This window comes from Phoca vitulina, unplaced genomic scaffold (assembly GCF_004348235.1).
Source record: "Phoca vitulina isolate PV1807 unplaced genomic scaffold, GSC_HSeal_1.0 scaffold67, whole genome shotgun sequence".
Taxonomy (NCBI): Eukaryota; Metazoa; Chordata; class Mammalia; order Carnivora; family Phocidae; genus Phoca; species Phoca vitulina.
The window spans coordinates 12,106,710-12,128,877 of NW_022589770.1; the positions used below are offsets into that span (position 1 = coordinate 12,106,710).

The 22,168-nt window shown below is 36.4% G+C and overlaps 1 protein-coding gene across 50 annotated transcripts in view; it reads left to right on the top strand.

Annotated features, from left to right (window-relative positions):
- PTPRD (protein tyrosine phosphatase receptor type D) overlaps positions 1–22,168 on the top strand; it is a 2,332,398-nt gene that overhangs the window by 2,249,292 nt on the left and 60,938 nt on the right. For all 50 annotated transcript variants that reach the window (XM_032392357.1, XM_032392358.1, XM_032392356.1 and 47 more), the window contains 2 exons: positions 5,189–5,312; positions 20,594–20,769. In XM_032392357.1, coding sequence (XP_032248248.1) covers positions 5,189–5,312; positions 20,594–20,769 — 300 coding nt within the window. The remainder of the gene's footprint in view (positions 1–5,188; positions 5,313–20,593; positions 20,770–22,168) is intronic.

The following is a 22,168-nucleotide window of genomic DNA, read 5'->3' on the forward strand; positions in this document are numbered from 1 at the left end:
GTGCAAATTTATGAGCACTCCCTTGTTTTGAGTTTAGAATTATAAATATAAATTAGAAGCACCATAGAGATTTTTGTTTCCAAACCTCTCATTGTATTTCAAAAGCATAATGGAAAGACCTACATAAAACAATCAAGAAATCTTCTCAAACTTGGCCAGAGAAGAAGCATATTATGGCAGCCAGGCATTCAGACTGGCAACAGAGTTTACTAGCTGTTTGACCCTGAGAAAGTTATTTAATTTCTCTGCATCTCAGTTTCCTCATTTGGAGGATGGTGATCATAATGGTACTTCTAGGCTCTTTGTGAAGATAAAATTAGTTAATATATGTGAAGCACAAAGAAAACACAGTAAATGTGATGTAAGTGTTATTATAACTATTGGATATAAAATATATTTTAAATCTGACTTTTTATCAAGAATATAGTGCAAAATTATAAATCCATCAGTTATATGTAGTTTATTTTTCCACTTACCTATTTTTTTCCACTTATCTATTTTAAGACAAAGTTCTAGTTGGTTAAAAAAAAATTAGAACTTTCAGACCATCAAGTTAAAGACTACATAAAAGCAAAGTATTTGACATTAGTTGCTGTCTACTCAAGATTTTCCCTTTCTTCTTTAAATTACAGGGAGGTTTTTCTTTGGTCACTGTTCTCAGTAAGGCAAAACCATTGAGCTGAAGATCTGTTAGTATTAGAATGATTCAGTCATAGGTATTGGGGATGGAGGGGGACTGTGTCATGTGTCCCGTGTGCAGATAGGGAAGCAAAGTAATATGGCTTGACATATAGGGAAAGTTTAGGTGCTACATACTCTTCATTCAGTACATTCAAGGGCCTTGTTGAAACAAAAGGAAACAGGAAGTAGCATTCTTGTTTTTGAATTCTGTGACAATGCAATGTACAAATGCCATATAGCTTATTTTTTTAAAAAGCCTACTAATCCAATTTGGGGTGAATACATCTAGCTTGCTTTATTTCCAACTTGCAAACTTTCCTCCAGGGCAGCTACAGAAAACCTGGCCAGGATTCCAGCTCGTGAGGGTAGAATTTGGGATTGAGTTCTGGGAAGGAGGGGATATCTCACCAAAAGTTGTTTGGATAAATAGAGTTGAAAGGATGAGAAGAGAGTCAGGCTGAAGAAAACCAAATACCAACAGCAGGAAGAAATTGAATCCACTAGGAACAAGGGTGCTTATTTCAAATTGTTTTGAATAATGTTGGGGTGGTGTCAGTTTAACTTTATAGTAGGAAGATACATGGTCATGGTGGGTTGGCCAAAAATATGAGATGAGAGTGGAAATCAATTTCTCCACACCTGCGTTGCTCTTTCTCCATGTTGGCCATTTTATTCTTCCTTAAGAGGATCTCAGCAAGAGATACCAGAACACAAAGAGGCAAAGCAACTGTAGCATTGCCTGCACTAAGAAAACACAGTCAGTGAAGTATCTGAGTCTTGGTTTCGGCTCAGGTCCTAATATCAGGGCTGTGAGACTGAGCCTCGCATGGGGCTCCATGCTCAGCGGGGCATTTGCTCGAGGTTCTCTCTCCCTGCCCCTCCTACTAGTGCTCTCTCTTTCTCTGTCTCAAATAAGTGAATAAATAAATCTTTAAAAAAAGGTCTGTTTTGAGAATTAGGATCTTATTCATCCACGATACCTTTGCTTCATTAACATGGAGAATTGAAATTTGATTTTCCTCAACCAGTTTTATTTTTTCTCAATAAAAAAGTCATCTTATACCTCACCTACTTTCAGTAGTTGTTATTCCTTACTGAGTTTACTGCTCTCGGCTTTCTGACAAACTCCAAAATAATGACCTATGCTGTGTATTGTTACACGTTCAGTCAGACAGATAGATACAGATAGATGAGTATGTGTTGCACAAAGACAGTTTAGCATTATTTAATCAATGTTTGTTTGATCTGCGTAAAACGAGTACGAATGTAAGCTGCATCCCATCTGTTCTATCACTCATGTGAAGCCAACCTCATTTCTAAAACTTGATTTCTTATGTAATTGCCCCAGAATGACAGAGGATGACCAGCTGGAAAGAAATACATTTCGGACTGGCGAGATAAAGAATAGTTATGTTTAAGTGTTGGGCTTCTTCGTTTTTCAGTGGCCTTCAGGATAAGTAGCATCATGGCTTGGTAATTACCAGCTGTTAATCATCAGCTGGGCTTTGATATCACACAGACCTGGGTTTGAGGGTGAAGGTATGAGTCTAGCTGTGTGAGCAAATTACTTAACCACCGAATCGCATAGTGCCACAGAGAAGGCCCTTAGTAAGATTTATTGAATTAATCTTTCTTTACTTCAATTTCCTTGTCTGGAAAATAACAATACGTACCTCATAACACTTGTGAAAATTAAACAGGATACTGCATGACCCGGCAGCTATTATAATTATCCTACTACTATAGGTCTTCTTCTCATGCATCATCCTTTAAGCTTAAACATATTAACACATGTGACATAAAATTCATGTTTCCATGACTGGTTTTTAAACTCTTCAATGTAGGTATCAAATCAAGCATTCAGAAGGCTGGGAATATGTGGCAAGAGTGGAAATGGACATAAGTTAACAGTGTCTGTGTTGAGAGATGCAATTTCATTAGTCTAATTAAATGCATGCCACTTTACACATCTGTGAGTGATCTTAGTCTGAAGAACAGGGCCATCAGAGGAAGTAATATCTTCTGCCAAAGCACTGTACATCAGTGAGCCTAGGAGCTTCTTGGGATATTTTAGAGAATAATGTGTAAGAAGCTTATGTACTCAGCAATGCTCCTCAGTATAAAGTGGAATATCACTGGTAGTTGTAATTTCAGGATCACATACTTTACTATTAAGCCATACGATAATGAGTGCTAAAGTATTAGTTTAGCACACTGTACACTGCAGTTTCCATAGTCTGTTCTTTAACTCCCATGTTACATGGAAGAATGACTCCATGATTTCTCTTTATGAACTCTTCTCAACAACATCTATTCCTCAATTCAATTCATTTAAGGAAACCTGTTGAACCATAATTTATTGAGCCATCTTTGTAGATGCAAAGATGACTAAAGGTGTATAGGTAGGACTGTGGCTAAGGACTTTAGAATCTAAGCTGTAGGTCATTCAGAGCCAGTGGAAGTTCTTAGGCGGGAACCTAACCTGTCCAGAGCAGAGCTTCAGAAATACTACTTTGGTATGAGGAGTGCATTAGAGTGAGAGTTCAAAGAGAGAGTTCAAGCAGACATCAGATACTGAAGGATTGGATTTAGGGAGTGGCAGTGAGCTGGTAGATTTAGGACTGATTTAAGAAAATTTTAAGGTAGGGTTTGCTCACCAAATAAAGCTGCTTTGTGTGGAGAAAGTTCAAGGTTGACTTGAAGGCTTCCACCTAGGCATCTGCATGTTTCAGCTCACTGGATACTTGGAGAGAAGTACATTCCACAGAGGAGATGATGAGCTTCCCTGGAAGAACAAACTAGAAAGACCCCTAATTATATTATCCTTTAGACTCTAAAGCACGGATAATTATTCTGCTGAATATTGTTCAGTGATGGACTCGTTATATATAGGTTAGCAGAGGCTAAGAAAAGAAAAGGGGTTTTATAATCCTTAGTAAATTAGAGACTGCAATCTATCCTGCTGAGAATTTTAGTATGTTTGGAGGCTATTCATGACGGTTAATAGGTTGACTCTTTACCATCCCTATTAAACACAAAATATACACATCTTTAATAAGTAACAGCAGTTGAATATGTTTTACTTTCCAGGTCTACATATACATATTGAAGCATGGTAAATGTCCAGGATCAAAAACAACTGCTAAAAATTCTATTAACATAACATAGTATTTTTACTTTTTTAAAGAATTTTACCTGTATATAAACCCAATTTATCATTATTTCTGAAAACTTGACTTTAATCATTTGAAATCATGTTTATGTAATTACTGAACTCATGTTTCCATATACCATGAAATTATATCTTAAGAAAGTGTCAGTATCGTATGATCAAAGAAAAGATGTTTTGATTTCAGTAACATTGCAGGAAATTAAAAAGTCCCTCAGAGTTTTATAATCAAATCCAGAATCCAGTCTCAAAATAATGGTTCTGCTTTAACTATAAAAAATGTATATATTATTTTATATTTGTGCAATATTTACTTTAGATTATTGAATAATGGCTTGTTGAATGAAGGCATCAAGAAAAGTCATTAAAAATCAGAAAAAATAAGTTTAAAATAAAGAATAAAAAGAAACAAACTTTGTAAATATAATGCAATGATAAATAGGAAATAAATACAAAAGTAAGTAGATCCTATTTGCATTGGGTCGTGAATTGATATTTGAAGATGATTATTAGATTTAACCAACTTCCCTTCTTTGCAATTATTCTTAACTATTTGAATTGTACAAATTGCCTTGTGATACTGGTCATAGTGTGTTATGGAGAAACAGACACAATTTTAAGTTGCCATCAGGTTGTAAGCCCTTAGGCAAAGAAAGAACAGTGAAGCCTATGTCCATTGAAGCTAGTGAATGACCAGTAAATGTAAGGGTGAGGCTAGGTCCTGACAGGAAAGAGTAGGGAGAATAATCAAGATAAAATAATGTTGGGCGCCTGGGTGGCTCAGTTGGTTAAGCGACTGCCTTCGGCTCAGGTCATGATCCTGGAGTCCCTGGATCGAGTCCCGCATCAGGCTCCCTGCTCAGCAGGGAGTCTGCTTCTCCCTCTGACCCTCCCCCCTCTCATGTACTCGCTCTCTCTCATTCTCTCTCTCTCAAATAAATAAATAAAATCTTTAAAAAAAAAAAAAGATAAAATAATGTTCATAGAACCATAAGGAATATTGAACCAGATAATTTGTAAACTCCAGCTGCAGAGAAGGAAATGGAAAAGTAAAACAATTTTTAAAACCCTGCCTTTCCAATATTCACAGAACATCTGTATTGACTTTTTTTTCATTTGAATCAATGTTGGTGACTATCACTGTTTTTTACTATGATTAATCATTTCGTGTTATGCTAGTTATATTACTGTTCAGCTTCATAGCTAGGGTCATCTTTGATGAAGTGTGGCTTCAGACTTTTCTTTTTAAATCATGTTTGTTACTTGTGATAAATGCCTATAATCTGTGTTATCAAATATTGATTTTGTGTGTGTATATGTGCTGTTTTTCTTTTAAAGTCAATTGACCCTGGCCAGCAGTTCACATGGGAACATTCAAACTTGGAAGTAAACAAACCAAAGAATAGATATGCAAATGTAATCGCATATGATCATTCCCGGGTTCTCCTATCAGCAATAGAAGGTAAGGAAATTCAGACATTATTTACACTTTTATTTTCATGAGTTTAAGAGTGTGCATGAAAATATATTTTTAGCTAGGTTTTTCGCTATCTATGGACATAATTAAGATTCGGGTATCACTTATTCTCACATTTTCTTTCTCATACAAATATACTATGTATATTTGGGCACACAAAATCCCTAACACCATATAACATAGAAGCATCTCTCATTACCTTCTTGGCTTGACTCTAGGTGGAAGACTTCATAATGTAGTTGATGTTTATAGAGGGGAAGCAAACCGAGGTTGCCCATTTTACTGATGGTTGCTGATGGTTATAAATAAACAGGTGATTGTCAGAAGATGCTCATTGACTATTATTTTTAAATGGGGGGGGCTTGTTTGTAAATAAACCGGGATAGCCACTAGGGACAGTCTAAAGGTTAGGAGTTGGTGGTGTGGTGATTAATTAAAATTAAGCATATTGGAAATGTCTGGTACAGCTAATTTGTGGACTGCTTGGTAATCTATCTCTCACAATTGTAGCAAGGAGTGCATTCCAGAAGGAATGATTGCTCCTAAAAGATGGGGATTACACCTCTATTATACCTAGCTTCTTGTAAGGATTCATGAGGAGAGTATTTTCCATTCATTCCCTTCCAGTAATAAATCCCTTCACATGGCATATTAAAATCAATTAGGAGCTCATGTTCAACATTCAGTATTTTGTTAGGTTTTTTTTTTTTTTTTTTTTTTTGGCTATGGTAGCATATTTCTGTCCTTAGAAGAGAGTTTACAATGTCACTTAAATCCTTCCTTCTGTCCTAATAGCTAAGCTGGACCACCAACTGCCACATACCACTTCATCCTCATTGGCATCCTTTAGAAAAGCTCTGTGGCCTTTTCATACTTGAAAGTTCACTGCTTACCCTCTTCCAGATGTTTTAGTAAACATTAAATAATACCAGATTCAGACCCAAGTCCTTTTTAGAACCTGGCAGTTCAAACATTTTCATCTATAGTCGTTCAAGTATCTTTCACTTTTTTCTGCTTCTCAAATCTGTGATGACTACCACTTTATCTCATAACTCTGATCAGGTCCTACAAATCCAACATGCTTCATTTAGTACCAAATTTAATTTGAAAGTGAGACACTGCTTAAAGTCTTCCCCAGTAAGCACACAAGGCAACCAATACATTTATTTCCAGTTTTATGGGAAGAACTATCTTTCAGCATTTGAGCAAGCCCATACCTGCAGCCCCCTTTCTTCAAACTGGTGTTAGGTGGCATAGATATATTTTGTAAAATTCTCACAATTAATTTTACTTTTGATGTTGGAAAGTGTTATAATTCCTTTTTGAGTCTATTGAAGTACTAGGAGCTCAAGAGTTAACCTTTTTCCATATGGGAAAAAATTGATCAGGTTTATCAAAATTTCACCAATGCTAGTTCTTCAAACAGGATGGTGTCAAACAGGTAATTGCTTCAAGTCCTGTTTGAAAACTGTAATTGGTATATGTGGAGGATTAGCATATAACATTTACATTTTATCTTTGTATTTCCCATTTTAAAATGTAAAAAAATAAATAAATAGCAATTTCTTTGACTTGAGACAAGAAGTCTCAAGTCAACTCCATAGTTAATAAGAAATTAAACCAAGTCACAAGTGGAGGAGAGAAATCTTTTTTCCATTAGTGAAACAGGTAAATTATAGAAACTAAATGAATGTAAACTGAGAACCTATTTGGCATGATCTTGGCTGGAGAACTTGTCAGTCTGCTTTTGCTGTATTGTAGCATTGTTTCCACTCAGAATTAGGTCATTCAGTATTACCATGTCCCTGTACTTTTGCCCACTTTATCATTATTTTCCTTAACCTGTTATTTTCCACCATCTTAATAGTAAAGTATGTTGAAGGACAAAGAATATTCCTCCTTGTCCCTTTATTATGATAGATGGAAACTATGTACATTTCATTCCTATGCTATTTTTACAGTACAAAAGCAAAAGCACTTGAATCAGACTAAAACCTGCCTTTTTATAGCTCTATGCTCACAAATATACCCTAAATCTAGAGCTGACCTAGAAACCAAAAGTCTTTCAATTTTAAGTCTTACACAAAAGGTTAGAAGCATTTAATTGAAGTTTATGGGCTATATAAAGAGCTTTAATCTAGATTACAACCATGAACAGTGTTTTATCTTAGACTAAGCCCTACTCAGCAGATATTTAAGGGGGTAAACGATCATCCTATATCTTAAGCACGGAAAAGGAATGCTGGCAACAGGAACCACAGAACCGCCAACTGGGGCTTCTCGCAATAAGGGAGCTTTGATAACACAGAGCCAGATTTTTCAAGAGGATTTAAATGTTAAGAGACTTCATGCACAATTTATAAAATTTAACATGCTTGTTTTGGGTTCCACCTGTGGTGATAACTTAAAAGACTTTGGTTGAACGTTTTAGTTTGGACATTTTTGCTGCTGTTCTCCATGGCGCTGGCCCCTCTTCATGTTTACTTTGCCGAGTGGTCTGACAGACAATAAAGGAAAACTGGAAGTTGCCACAGTGATTCGTATTATCTTTATCTTTGTTTCCTAGAGCAAAACCTTTACACTACTTCCGCTGAGCAATGGCAGGGGAAATAAACTAAAGAATGGGGAATTGTGTGTCAGCACGAGTGTGCTTATTGAATTCTGTGAAAATAGTGATACTTCATGACATGTTTCCAAATTACAGTCATTTTATTTATGTTGGGGAAAATGTAGAATAAATTCAAGAGAGTTTCAACTACAGAAATGCTTACATTTTTTGAATTATAGAGCAAGCACTATGGAAACACAATTAAATTTTTGACCAATCCAGTTACTGTTGGCCTCCCCTCCATGTTTAAGCTGTCCTTAAGAGACATCAGTAATTCCTGAGGAAGAGAGGTGATAGGATTTATTTTCATAGTGTAAGCTAAATATTGTCAAAGACTAAATGGAAACTAATACTTATACGTACGTACATAAAATAATATATAATTATATGTTTAATCTTATAGAATCCAAAGTTGCTCATTACTTTTACTAAAGTAGGAAAAAACAAATGGATAAACCAAAAGATGAGAAGAGCAAGGAAATCTGGGTTTGGGTCACAGCTCTGTCACTTCCTAGTCATGTAACCTCATCTTCTCTGAGTGTCAATTCCTAGCTGAAACCTTTTTTTTTTTTTTAATTTGAGTATAGTTGACATGCAATGTTACATTAGTTTGAAGTATACAACATAAGTGTTATGCAACTGATTCAACTTCTCTGTAAGTTATGCTGAGCTCACCACAAGTGTAGCCTCCATCTGTCCCCATACAATGCTATTAAAATATCGCTGACCATATTCCCTCTGTTGTGCCCTTATTCCCATGACATATTTATCCCATAACTGAAAACCTGTATCTCCCATTCCCCTTCACCCATTTGGCCCATCCCCTCACCCCTCTTCCCTCTGACAACCACCAATTTTTTCTCTGTATTTATAGGTCTGATTCTGCTTTTTATTTGTTTATTCATTTGTTTTATTTTTTTTAAATTCCACATATGAGTGAAATCTCTTTTACTTCTGACTTCTATGAATTAGCTCTATGTAGCTTTCCTATCAATTATATCATTTACTGTACACACTACGTTATTTTGCTATATATATGTGTGTGTATTATATATATATATATATATATATATATATATAATACACACACACACAGTCACATCATATATAAGTAATAGAGCTCAAATTGGAAGTGAGCTTTTCTGATTCCTCAGCTCATGTTTGCATGGGCCCACCTCATTCACACTGCTTTCCTACAGATAGGCAATGTGTCTGTGACTGAGTCACTAGCTTGAATCCAAATACCCAGACTTATCAGTTTGCTTAAAAATCCATTTTATCATTTGTCTAACCTACGGATAATGCGAACATTGCGTTTTAGTATTTCATTTCTTATTTTATGGCATAATTAATCTGAGGCAATGACACAATATGGGAAATCATCAGTGATCCAAATGCTTTAGAGTCCTGTAGTTGCAGAAGTAAGGTCAAGTGCATCTATCTCTAACTGATTCCAAAGGTGGTCTACTTACCTCAGTATCTTTGTCTGTATCTTCAACTTCTTATAAACTCAGGAATATCAATAAATGGAAGATTATTTATTGTAATGTCTAATAACTAGCATAACTTCAATCTAATTATTTCAGTCCTAGATTTAAAAAAAAAGGTGTTTTTTCTCCCTAAAATGTAATTACTCTTCACTGCTGCCAGTATTCTATTTCTATTAGTAGGATCATAATTAACATTTCACTTTAAAAGGCATATTCAAATGGAATTTTAAAATCATTGCCCACGGGGCACCTGGGTGGCTCCATCGGTTAAGTGTCTGCCTTCAGCTCAGGTCATGATCTAAGGGTCCTGGAATCAAGCCCCGTGTCAGGCTCCCTGCTCAGTGGGGGAGTCTGCTTCTCCTCTCCCTCTACCCCCCCCCTTGTGCTCTCGCTCTCACACTCTTTGTCTCTCTCTCAAATAAATAAAAGCTTTAAAAAAATTGTTGGCCAGGACTAAATATAAAACAAAACTTAAAACCCTACTTTTTATGTCAACAATAAAGACAAGAAGTTAGAATAGATATCATTATCTGGATACCTATGGTGTGTTGGGCAACATGTCATAGATTTTATATCATGTATGAAATCATGGATAGATTTTATCTATAATGTTCAGAACAACCTCAAAAGCTAGTTGTTATTGTCAATTTTATAGATGAAGAAACTGTTAAACTTTTTTTAAAGATTTTATTTATTCATTTGAGAGACAGACAGACAGACAGACAGAGAGAGCATGAGCAGGGGAGAGAGACAGAGGCAGAAGAAGAAGCAGACTCTCCGCTGAGCTGGAGCCCAACATGGGGCTCGATCTCAGGACCCTGGCATCATGAGCTGAGCTGAAGGCAGACCCTTAACCATCTGAGCCACCCAGGTGCCCAAAAATTGTTAAACTTTTAAAAATCAAGTAGCTTGTTTATAATTAGTAGCTAGTAGTTGGTGACAGAGCCAAAGTTCTCATATGAGTCAGTAGGACTCAGGACTGCTCTTCTCTCAAACTGGCCACTCAGAACTATAGCAGCTTTAGAAGACATAATGACTGCTCCTATATATGTCATGCCTAAATCAAAAATGATGGCTTTTTGGCTGGGAAGACTGTCTAGGAATTTTGAAATATACATTTTCAAACACTCATGTTGGAAATCTGAGAACTAGAAGTCTTCAATTGTGCTCTTAGACTCTAGTCAAAGTGAAGTTTTCCAAAGAATAAATGACATATAAATGCTTTCAGGTGGATTTTTTTGTTTGTTTAATATTATTTTTAAAGTTCTATTAGGAAGAACACTGAATAAGAAGACAGAAGACTGAAAACTAAATTCTAAGTTAAACTGTTCTGTGATCTTCCGCATGTCACTTAGTACAGTTAACCCTTTGGGGAAGCTAGATCCTTTTTAGAACCTGACGAGCATTTTAAACCCTACTTGAAAACAAAAGGCACTTACCCAATTAATTTGTACACCAATTTCAGAGAGTTTAAGGACACAGAAGGCTTTTGTAAGCCTATTCATCAATTTAGAAACCCCTGACTTAGTGTGTTTTGTTCTGTTTGAGAGCCGAATGAGAATGCATAAGACCCTTCCTGCTCTTCCTAAAATTCTGAAAGTTGATTCTAAATCTAGAAATCAATAGATACTGAGCAATATTTATTAGATAAATATTAAATCTTGGACATTAAAAGATTCATTCTTCTAAAACAAAGAAACAAACAAAAAACCCCACATTTAAGCTAGAGAGTTTACACCAAATAGAACTATTAGCCTGTATGTGTGTCTTCTACCAAGCCAGATTTAAATGGTTTTATCTATGAAAGAGTTACAAATGACAAATAGGAGTGCCTGGCTGGCTCAGTTGGTTAAGCATCCAACTCTTGATTTTGGCAGGTCATGATCTCAGGGTTGTGAGATTGAGCCCAGAGTCCAGCTCTGCAGTCAGCAGGGAGTCTGTTTGAGATTCGCTCTCTCCCTTTGCCCCCTCCCCATCCCGCACTTGTGCTCTCTCTCTCTCTTAAAAAATAAAAAAATCTTAAAAAAAAAAAAAAAAATGACACAGAATAACCGACATCATGTCATATGCATTCTGTAACACTAGTGCTTGTTAATCTAATAAGAGAAGCTTAGTGAAATACAGTTTTTTTTTTTTCTGGTTTTGGGGGAATATACTTAAAGTTTCAAAACATAAATATATGTGTTCACTTTTTCTCTTTAATGGATACCTCCTTGCAAGGGCCCATACACTTCTCAAGAACTTCTTTTTATTAAATCATCCTAGGCTCTTCTTGCTTCTGAAGAGTTTATGCCTCAGTTTCCTCATCTGTGCCATAGGATTAATAATAGTACCTACCTCCCAGAATGATTAGGACAATTTAATGAATTAATACATATAAAGTTGTTGGGAGAATGGCACAAAGAAAATGCCTAATAAATATTGGAAACTATGAAAATTATCAGTGCTGTTATGAATTCTGTTATTACTATTAATATGTCCTTTTGTCCTCAGATGGGATTTCTTTTGTATATGATCTATGGAAAAATTAATAATATCCAAATGAGAAAGTTGCATATAGTTTCTTCACTCTGTGAAGAAGAAAATACATTGGTGCTTGATAAATGGAAACCAGACCCATAATAGCATTACAAATTTCAACAGGGGGAGAATATGTTCTTTTAAATGGAAATACAAAATCTATCATCTGTTTGATTTGCATAATAGGAGCAATTCAAAAAAATCCAACTGTAAATAATACAGATGATGTTACAACAACTCGATCATTTGTGAGATGGGCAATTTAGCACCTTTCAAATGAGAAAGTGACTCACAGGAAATCAATGCCCCTAAGATAATTCATATTTTTTTTTAAAGTAAAGAGAAGAAACTACTGGTATTCCCCTGTATTGTTAATTCAGCTTTCACCACCACACCAGTGCTTCCCATTTAAGTAGCTCCTTAGCTTCTCTACTGCACTGTTCAGTGGCTACTGATTCGTTTCACACAGCTGTCGGCACGTGATAATGTAGTCTTCCATTCACATCATTCCCGTGCTGTGAGTTAACTGTTCTTTTTTTCCTAGAATCACCTGATATTTTTTCAATAAGTAAAAACAAAACGAACAAAAACACAGGGAAATAAGTTAATACAATCTCCCTAACATTTTCTAATAAAATGTGAATTATATTATTGTAAATATAAATGTTTTATATGAAACTCTAACATCAAAGAATTTAAATTATTTTCCCCAGCAACAAATCCCTTTAATAGCTGCCATGTGTTATTTCTCACACCAGTTCAATAAATATAATTCTTTTTCCTTCCTCTCGGTTCTTGTACTTTCTCAGTCTCTCCCTCCCTCAAACTCTAATGACTAATTTGTGGGCACCTGGTGTTTGTTTTAGTTTGCTCTTGATATTCTATTTAAATTAGTGAAGGAATTTTTTTAGACTGTATGCCCCATCTAAGAAAAAAACTAAAACATGTCTAAATCTCTTCCAACTATTGGTTGAGTTTATTTTCTTCACATTGCTCTGAACATCAATCATTGATTTAGCAGTTTTGTTTTTTTAACATTTCCAGTTCACTTTTCAAGTTAATTGTTTACAGGCATGACAAAGTTTAATCCTCTTATTTCAGGTGGTCTTTTTATCTTACTTTTTAAATAAAAGCATTTCTTTTTGAGGAGCAGGGCACAGTCAAATTTTTATAGCTTAATTTGTCTTAAATAGAGAGCTAGAGAGGACTTAGCCTTTGGAAACTTGAAAATTCACAAGGTGCTCACAGCCTGCCTAAAGACTAATTAGAGCTATTTAAATGGCATCTTCCTCTTGCATGTAGCCAAGCAAGTGGTGTGGAGATCAGTTATTCCCCGGGTCCTACCTCAGCCTGTACTTGTGGTGCTTCTTATCTGGAAAAGAGAAAAAAAAAAAATTGAGGGATGGCTAGCTGTGTTGGTTTTCTTTACTCTGTTTCCAGGAAGCCAATCAAAAAGTAAATCAAAAAGTCCATGAGTTTATTTTTATCTCCATTGTCTGTAGTTACTGGGAATTTTTTTTTTTCGTTTTTATGGTACAGCTCTGAAGATTATGCTAATGAATCTACACTTCATTGCTCAGGCTGTAGAGAAACCTACATCATCTGTGTTGTGGCTCTGTTGTTAAAATATAATCACAGGTTGTATATCGCTGGGAAGTCATAAAATAATTATTTTTGTCCTCTCCATTTTTTAAATAAAAAATGGAAAGGGGCCTTCCAGATGTGGAATAACTTTTCATCAGTAGGGTATTTAGGAATGAGTAGTCTATTTCATTACTGTTTATTACACTGATCATAACAATAACTGATATCCACTGGTATTTTAGAAGTTTCAAATGCATTCACTCATTAAATTCTCATAGGGGTGTTGGGTAAGAACATTATGAAAATGCTGCTCATATTTTAGGATCTGTGAGGAGACTGGGGCTTTGCGAGTTTCCTACAGACAGAACTCCTTTCACCATATTCCATCTTTGATTCAGACTAGCTCACTGTTGAATAAAGCCCTATAATAATGTCATCCTTATTAATATAAGCATAGTAGACCAAAACTCTGTGATGCTGTACTGGCCCAAGCTTTGCTTTATTCCAGAGCAGAGTGTTCCCTAACCAGAAATGAGTCCCCTCCATCACAGGTGCTGATAATTCCCAACATGTGTAGCTAACCTTGAAATGCATTCAATGACAGTTCAATCACCCACATCCTCCTCTGTAACTACTCTTATAACCCAGCCTCTTCAGCATCAGCAGTGCTGAGGAATAGAAAACCAAGGGGAAGAGGACTCAGAACCTTGAGAGGACAGAGCCTGGCTTCACAAACTCTCTGAAAATTACCCATTCCCCCATTAACTCATTGTCATGATGAGCCCACAGAACAAGGCATGCTTGTAAAATAATTGTCCTGTGTACCATAGAAACATGGAAGGCAGTTTGCTAATGTGTGGTACCTCTGGGGACGCCAAGTCAGATAATACCCTGTACTTTTGCAAGAAGCATTTGCTTTTCTCTGCTGTGTTGCCAACAGAATCCTTCATTTTGCTAGTTCTGATGTGGCTGTGGGTGGCTGTCATGGTACAAGTGAAGGCAAAACGAGGTCTGTGTCATTTGGAATTAAATAAATTTACTATAAATTACTATTGGATTTCGTTTTTCTATTTTCTCTCCTCTAGTTTTGCCAGTGTCAGCAATAAAGTTAACATTTTTTTCTGCATTGTGGGTTGTAAAAACTGCAATCTGGGTCTTAATCAATTCATTGTTAGGGATGGTGTGTGGATGTGGGTGTGTGTGTGTGTGTGTGTGTGTGTGTGTGTGTGTGTGTATTGAATTGGAGGAGACATTGTTTACTAAGTAAAAGGTAGCTTTTGTGCTCCATTGGGTCTTGAGTACTTCTATAAATAAACTGGTTGACCAGAAAGCATTTTTCTTTTTTTGGACACAGACTTCACTAAGGATTTGTAGTAGTGAAAAGAAATAAGAGTACCTGGGTTTTGGTACCATGCTGTGAGTCAAGACAGAGTCAGCCACTCAGCTGAAAATCCATCTCCAGCTCTGTGGTACAGCAGCAATATGTCCACTAGAGTAGGGAAGGGATTCTGCCTTCCCTGAAATGCTGCCTCTTCTTCATTCTCACCTCCACAATCCAGGGCCAGCTTCTTTCCATGAATAGACCACCTACCAGTCTAGTCCCATGCCTTGTTTTAGAATTTGTTGCTTTTTACTCCACCACATTCTAATCAAGATTTGAAGTATCAGTCACACCAGAAAAATCTCATCTCTGCACATAAGAGGTAGAAGCAATAGGAATCAGCTTGAAAGAGCATCAGAGCCTGTTCCTGTGTAATCTGAGAGACAAAAAGCCTCTATCTTAAAATAACTTCACAGAGATTTCTGAATCCAAGAAGGTTAAGAATACCACAGAGAGACATCTTATTTTAGAACTCAAAAGGACTTGAGGGAATCAATTTGTCCAACACGCTTTGTTTAGCAGATAAGCAATCAGAGGTCTGGACAAGTTGAACAACTCCCCAAATGTCAAAGAGCAAACTACCAGCAGCCCTAGATAGGAGTCCCAGGTTCCTGGCCAATTTCTCTCAATTTTTAGCAAGTGCTTAGTATTGTTTCAAGACTTTAAAAGGCACATTGTAACTTTTCCTACAGAATGGAATGATACAGAAGTACTCATATACCCATTATAATTACTTAATTTCACATTAATAAAATAATTCTTTTATAATTATGAATACCCCTCAACAAGAGAAATATTTTCAAATCAAATTATCTCCTGACCGGAAAAATTGAGACCAAGGCAAGTTGGGTTTTTTGTTTGTTTGTTTGTTTGGATTTTTGTTTTGTTTTGTTTTATTTTGTTTTGTTTTTTTTAAGGGGGGCAGAAAGAGAGAAAGAGAGAGAATCTTAAGCAGGTTCCATGCCCAGCACAGAGCCCGACCTAGGGCTCAATCTCACACCCCTGAAATCACAGCCTGAGTTGAAATCAAGAGTTGGATACTTAACCAACTGAGCCACCGAGGCGTCCCTTGTTTTTTGTTTTGTTTTAATAGACCCATATGACCCAATTAGTCCTCCTCAAGTTAACAGGAAAAAAAAATTATTTTAATCTAGTCAGGACAAAACAGCTCAGATAGTATATTCTTTGGCAGTTCAACATGCTTTCAAGGTTTTAAAGCATTCTTCAGCATGAATTATTTATTCATCACGAACATTCTTTCAGAGTAGCTTCATCTTTCCAAGGATTTCTCTCCTTCTGTTAATATTCAAACACATGTGGGACCAATGTCATGAAGCCTGTTCTATTAATCCTATGCTTAGGTGAAGAAAAATGGCATTGTCCTTGCATGTTGAATTCATGATACATTTCCAAAGCTTTGCAAAAAAATAAAAGAACAGCAGAGCCCAAAATCCATGCCTAGACTTACTTTCCACTGAAAGTTATAACCAGCAATTCCCAGCAAATGAAATGAGAGCCTAAAACTGTCCTAATTCTGTGTGAATAGCTGTTGCTGTGTCTTGCTATGCCTGCAGGACACAGAAGCACAGCTCTGCCAACCATTCACCTCATCACAATCTCTGTTGGTCTTACAGGCTTGTGTTTTATAGCTCCAAGTTTTCTTTGACCCAAACACAAAATCCGGTATAAAGCATGTAAGTAATATTTGTATGCACTACAAGAAAGAATAGTTCATTGCCTGATGAAACACACTATAACACGGGAAAGGGGCATATAGGTATAATACGAATTCAAGATCTAGCCTCATTTTTCTCACTTATAATATTAGAATGATAATTATGGGTCTTGGACCTGTTTACATGACTACTGGTAAGTGGAGAGTACACATGAAATAATACATGGGAAATCATGAAACTTACTTTTATAAAGGTAGTAAGCTGTTCTTGAACAAAGACATTAAGACCAACTGACTCCAAGAAAGGCAGTTCCTACAGCAGGGCCATACCTAAGGTATTTGCTTATGATGAGCTAAAGGCAGATATCTTTCTTATGCTTTCATTGTTTTAATAAGCAACACCCACCAAAAAAAAAAAAAAAAAGCAACAAACACCATTATTATCATAGTATTGGACAAAGGTCTCCTTGACTCCAAAAATTAAAAGCAATCAGCTAATTTATAGTAATTCTATATTCTTTCAGTACTGCATGTTAAGTTAGATTTCCATCCATCATAGCCCCAGAGGAATTCAATTAATTCTCACACACTTCTCTTGGATTAGTAGTGCACTCTGAATAGTGTTGCATTAGCAGATGCAAATCATCTTCTGGATAAGGCAGGGGATTATAAATTAAATAAACAAGTATGCATTACTTGGAGAAGGTCACCCCAAAAAAAGTGAAAGGATTTTGTAGATTCAGCCTCCCAGCAGAAACATTGCAGTCACAAGCTACGGAAGAAACCTTTCATGGCACCAAAACACTTGGAAAGCCACCATGTTGTTTTTCTCACAAGATTGGTTAAAAAATTTTTCTAAATATGTCACACTGAAAACTGAGATCTCATCTACTTGAAACACACTTCTGTTCAACTTTAGTTTCCAATCTGGGGCTAATGTTTTTAAAAGGGCAAAGCACCACCCTTCCTAAAATCTTTTCTCATTCATCTTTCTACACAGCTTGTTGTTTGGGTTGTATGAAATACAGATACATTAGATCCTAGAGCTTCTGTAGAACATAGTCATCTCACATCCCCATCTTGTAAAGGTTGTATGGGAGAAGACTTACTTGGAATGCCTTTTGGCCAGAGTATATAAAGGGATTTCCTGGAAGGAGGTGTTCATTCCAGGCACTACCTCCTTACAGATGAGTGTCAAAATAGAAAAGGAGCCTCAGCATTATTTTCAAGATGTAAACATTAGCCTAATAATTAACTCTACTAGGTATTGAATTTTTCCTTTTAACTTTCTTTTCAAAATATCAAATTCTTAAAGCATTTGGTGATACAGTACAGATCCCAAGTGCCTAGTATTTTTCAGGCAGATGTTTTGTATTTTTATCCCTGGGAAGTGCAAGCATTATTAAGTAGCATCCCACCCCCCTACCCCCGCTAAAAAATAATCATAATTTATTATTCAAACTTAAGCAGTATGTCAAAAAACAATTCATTATGTAATCAATGATTAAAATTTACTTAAGAATGTTGAGCTGGGCTGATTCCCTTCCTTTAGATGTGAGTCTCCTGTCCATCTCCTCTGTCCTCTGACACATTATTCAGATATAGTTGTTATCCTTGATAAAGGGGAAGAGGCACAATGCCTTGCTGATGCCTTTTCTGAGTCATTAACCCAGATTTCTCTATTTTCAACTTGCTTGGAAAAGCTTTTCTGTATATTGGTAGCTGATGGATGCCTTTAGCCAGAACCCTTTTTTTATCAATTCTTTAATGTTGTTAACTGTTAAATTAAAATTTCTAAAGTGGGCTTTTCCTGTATTATAAAATAGGTTCATTGTTGGCTCAGAACCAAATCCTGTGGACATGAGGTTGTGTGTGCTTCCCAATGGCCATAACCTGAGGACTTTATTTAAACTCTCTTTTGAATCTACAGTAATTTGGTGTCTGGAGGAATAGAATCTTTATCAACAAAGAGCTGCCAGAACCCCAACTGCTTCTTGAGTAGCTGTAATAGATGAATAATGTTACAACCAACCGTGCATTTCAGTTTTTACTCAAAAAGCTTTTCACTAATGCTGGTGGTATTCCATATCCATGTGTTCATCTCGGAGCCCAGTAGTTCCCATCTGACTTTCATTATTTTTTTGAAAGGATCAGTTTTACAACTGGAATCAGAAAAGCAGTCAAAGTAATTGCAAGTGGCAATCAGTGAAATATAACAATTTTAGCTTGGGAACATATGTTCCATTATAAAGAAAATATTCTCTTTTTTTTCTCATAGCTCCAGGACTCATATTTTCCCAGGGCAAGAAGGGGCCATGTACAGGTTCTAGTGCTACCTCTCATATCTTGCCAGTATCCATGTAAAGTGCTTGTTCCCCTCCAGGGGTAGGCAACTCATTACATCCCAAGGAAATCTATTCCCTTTTTGATTCTGACAATTTGAAAATGCTTTATTAAATTGGAGATGAAATTCTTCTCTCTGTAGTTACATCATTCAGAATGGAAAAATTTGGATCCCAACAGAGTTAACCTAAACCTCTCTTCAGATCCTCCCAGGCAGCTCTCATCCCCAACCCTTACATTTTCCTCTGCCAAGCTGTACTATGTATTCCTTTCTCATACAGAACAGCTTTGATTTTCTTAACCACTCTGGTCACTCTCCTTGGAAGAAGCTCAAATTTATCTATATTCCTCTTAAAGGTGTCACGCTGAATTAGACTTTCAATCAGAATATCAGCATCAAGTTCAAGCTCTGCTACTTACTAGATGTCAAAACTGGGGCAAATTTCTTTTTGTCCCTAGAGATAGCAAGGGTTAATAACAGACACCTGGTCTAGAGGTCAAAGCAGGCAATAACTGTGTTAACAAGTATATAATTACAATGTGTAATAAGTAACATAAAGTCAAGGGAATTCTGAGGTCCAGGAGTATCAAGGGCAGGCTTTCTGAGATATAGGCTGAGCGTTTTACAATGGGAAGGAGACACAGAGTGTGTTCTAAGGTATGGGATGGCACTGAGGTAGGAGAGCAGTGTTTTCTACCAATGGAAGCTGGACCAGTGTCTAGAGTTTAGAAGGCAGGGAGGTGAATAGAATGAGATGTGTTTGGAAAAGTGTGGAGCTTTGTAAGTATTGTTGAGAGTTTGGATTTTATTGGAAGTAAAAGGGAAACCCATTGTTGGGTTTGAAGGAAAGAAGTTACAAAGTCTGAAATATTTTCTTAGAAATTGCTCTCATGCTAGATGAAGAGCAGACTGCAAAGGTCAAAAGTAGAGTGGGATAAGCAAATAAGAGGCCATCATGATAATCCAAGGGAAGGAACATGTGGTACAACAGTACTGTGAGGTTTAAACAAGAAGCAATCTCTGCAGAGTCTAAGACAGACATAGCAGACAGACTGACTATCATTAAACCAGACTCCACCAGTTAGAGCAAGCGCTTTCATCTCGATGCACTTCAGTTTTCTCCTTTGTTAAAGGAAGATTCTGACAGGATATATTTCATAGAGTTGTTGTAAGGATTAAATGAGTTTACAAATGAGTTCCCTGTTAGCTAAATTTGTGAAGAATTTCTCACCGTTACACATGCTCCACCCTACACTGCGTTTTCAGATTCAGGCATTATTTTATTTCATTTTTGTCTGGCAATTGGAATAGCATGAGTGAGGAATGTGACCAGATAAATTTCTGTCCTCCTCTGCATGCTGTATTTTACTGATGCAGTGGAGAAAATAGGGTGTGAGAAAAATAGCACCCTATGGATAATCAGTTATATTTTTCTTTCTTTGGTATCTACCTTGTCATATTACAGAGATCCAACACCTGGAACACCTATTTCTTTAATGTGATAGTCCCAACAAGACTATCTTGCTTAAGACCCAAAATTTAATATATTGTGATTCCTCTAGCATACTGTGGAACAATAATATAACATTGCCCTCAGGCCAGATCCCAGGCTATTTCCTCTTGTGATAGGTTCACCTCATGGAATAACACTTCTTGTTTTACAGGCATCCCAGGAAGTGACTATGTGAATGCCAACTACATAGATGGCTATAGGAAACAAAACGCCTATATTGCAACACAGGGATCTCTCCCTGAAACATTTGGGGACTTTTGGAGAATGATATGGGAGCAACGGAGTGCAACAGTTGTCATGATGACAAAACTAGAAGAACGATCCAGGGTAAGAATATCTACCTTCTCCCTCTTCAGACCTTTCCTCAGGTAGTCCCTATGCTGCATATTTTATTCTTTTCGGAATCTACCCTTTCCTTAAGCTTTGACTTTCCAATAGGAACAAATTGTGAATGGGCATCAACAACTCTGATAAAACCATTATTTAACACTGAGTCTTTCAAGAAGGAAATTCTCTCATTACAATGTGATTGCCAAAAAAAAAAAAAATTATATATATATATATATATATGTATATATATATATATACTCAAAAAAGTAGACAGTTTGGTTAGAGAAAATAAATATTAGCTTGAACCTCTTTCAAAAACTTACATTGAACAAGAACACACAGACTTTGGGGGAGAATCCCACCAATATATACTTGTCAGTATTTTTAACTTTTTCTTTCTCATAATCTGTAGGGTAAGATCTAAAATTCTGTGAAAGAGGCTCTTATATAAATTATTCAAATTACCATAAATTAAGTTAATGCAGCCAGCAAAATGATGTGGGTTAATACACAGCTGAGAAAACACATAAATGTGTAGAGGACATTTTGCTACTTTAGCCTTCTCCAAAGTGAATAGATTTTAATAACAGAGTCATTGCTTGTTAAGGTCTAAGAAGGGGGTTTTATTCATCATATGGGTCCAATATTATGGTGCATGGCACATTAGTTAAATGTTATTGATTTGCAAAACTAAAACATAATGGGTAAGCAGAGTGCCATATTCCCAAGTGAATATGCAAATATTGTAGCCATCTGATGAAAATCAGTCTTTAACCTTGAGAATTTAATGAAGGAGTCTCTGAAAAATCACTAAAGGCAGCACACACTCTCACTGAAGAGTAGGACATTCGGGCAGAGTTTGAAACCACTGGTGAGAGGTCTCTTTTACTGTGGTCACAGTAGTCTCAAAAAGATGTTTAGAAGGAAGCCAAAGCCCAACTCCCCATTTTTTGTGGGACAGTTGAGTTTTTTAAATGGTCTCCTAAGCTCGATACATGGCAGTTTCTTTTAGCCCAGGTATGTAGATGAGGGAAGAGTTGAAGGCTGTGCAGGGAATTCATAAGGGGAAAGCTCAGACTCAGGAAAATATAAAAAGTCCCAGCCATTACTTTAAAGGTGGAAGTAAAGGATATGGTACACAACTGGTTCAGCAAACCCAAAAAGCAATCAAACCTCTTTATAACATGTGATTATATAGAAATACTGAAATACTGTCTGAAAAGAATTTAGATGAAACCTGTATGACTGTGAAGACAAATGTCATTGTCATTCTTTACATGAAAACCCCATTAAAAATATGTAAATGGATCCATTATTGATCTGTACTCAGGGTAACCCCCATATACCAAGTCCTGTAAAAATAACCCTCCACCCAACTGTTTCTGGGATATAACTC